Here is a 1,597-nt window from a genome sequence, read left to right as displayed (position 1 = left end):
TCTCTCTCTCTCTCTCTCACACACACACACACACACATACACAGTAAACAAATAAGTAAATAGAAACGTGAAATAAAAACTCAGCCCGAAACCACGAAGGAGGAAGCCTGCAAGGTCAGGGTGGGGACGGGGTGCTTGACAGTGGAAGCAGAAGCTGACGAGGGAAGACAAGGCTCATCTCGGAACAGGCCTCATGGCAGGGAGTAGACAGTGTTCAGAGACAAGTTAACCCAGGCAGAGAAAAGAGGAGGTTGTAAAGTTAGGCTGGCTAACCTATCTCGTTGTCATGGAGCAATTGTGCAAGGAAAAAAATCCCAGGAAGCATTTGATAAAGCCTAGGAAATGTCTGCAAAGAAAAGAGAATATGATGAACCCAACTAATTAGATGAGCTAAGGATGCATAACAATGATGGCTTATGATAGCAAATGTATTTAATGAATTTTAACAAATTAACTCAATTTAAAATCATTTCATCTCTTTGTGGAAAGTGTCTTAGCAGAGTGCCTAAACATTACTTGGATCAGAGCTGTGCTTGCCAAACAGTCTGCCTTTCTATGCGGAACGTAGACTTGTCTCAAATTCATCTGACACAGTGGAGCAGTGCCTGGCTCAAGTCGCTGCCCCCACAGTAGCTTAGCAGCCTTCTGTCAAGCTCCCAGCAGAGGTCCATGCTCTTCTCTTTAGGGATGAGCAGAGGGACTCGTGGAGCTTAAGGAAGACACTGATGTGGAAGACAGCCTCATCTCCGCCCTGACCTGGCACTTCCGCCGTCCCACATCCTGTCCTCTCAAACAGTCTGAAGTTATTAAGTTTCTTTAAACGTGTTTTTAGCCCCCGTGGAATTGCAAAGAAAACGTCAGGAAGAAAGGTGAAGCATTAATTACTCAAATCCGACTGGGGCTTGGGGGGGGCTGTTTCTATGAATGAAAGCACTTCATTAATTTTTTCCTCCAGCTCCTTGCTGTTTCCCCAGCTATAATCTATTTTTTTCTCATCCCAGGGGCAATAAAAGGACAACAAAAGAAGGATTCAGTGATTTGAGTTTCCAGAACCTCTCTCTGCTGAAAAATAGGTCAGAATGTTTACTTATTTATTGTCAGAGAAGCGAAAGTTTTAATTCTGTGACAGATGAACTGACCATCAAACATACACAGAGACAGACACACACACGAAATAACACACAGACACACATTCACACACAGTGCCACACAAAGAGAAACACACACACATAGATACTCACACAGAAAGACTTATACACACATACTCACAGAGAGAGACTCAAATACACACATACACATATACACAGACTTACACACATACACACAGACTCACACACATACACACAGACTCACACACATACACACAGACTCACACACATACACACAGACTCACACACATACACATACACAGAGAGCGACTCAAATACACACAGACTCAAATACACAGACATACTCACCGAGAGAGACTCAAGTACACACAGACTCTCACACACATATACACGCAGACTCAGACACACGTACACATGGGCTCCTACATACATACTCACAGAGAGACTCAAATATACAGACTCACATACACATGCACACTGACTCATAC

At 43.5% G+C, this 1,597-nt stretch overlaps 1 protein-coding gene across 1 annotated transcript in view; it reads left to right on the top strand.

Annotated features, from left to right (window-relative positions):
* The window catches only part of Clnk (cytokine dependent hematopoietic cell linker), a 94,275-nt gene that overhangs the window by 4,656 nt on the left and 88,022 nt on the right, over positions 1–1,597 (top strand). The window contains exon 2 of the mRNA XM_026788622.1: positions 1,002–1,073. Coding sequence (XP_026644423.1) covers positions 1,002–1,073 — 72 coding nt within the window. The remainder of the gene's footprint in view (positions 1–1,001; positions 1,074–1,597) is intronic.

Source organism: Microtus ochrogaster, unplaced genomic scaffold (assembly GCF_000317375.1).
Source record: "Microtus ochrogaster isolate Prairie Vole_2 unplaced genomic scaffold, MicOch1.0 UNK5, whole genome shotgun sequence".
In the NCBI taxonomy this organism is placed as follows: Eukaryota; Metazoa; Chordata; class Mammalia; order Rodentia; family Cricetidae; genus Microtus; species Microtus ochrogaster.
This window is presented reverse-complemented; position numbering and strand designations above follow the sequence as displayed.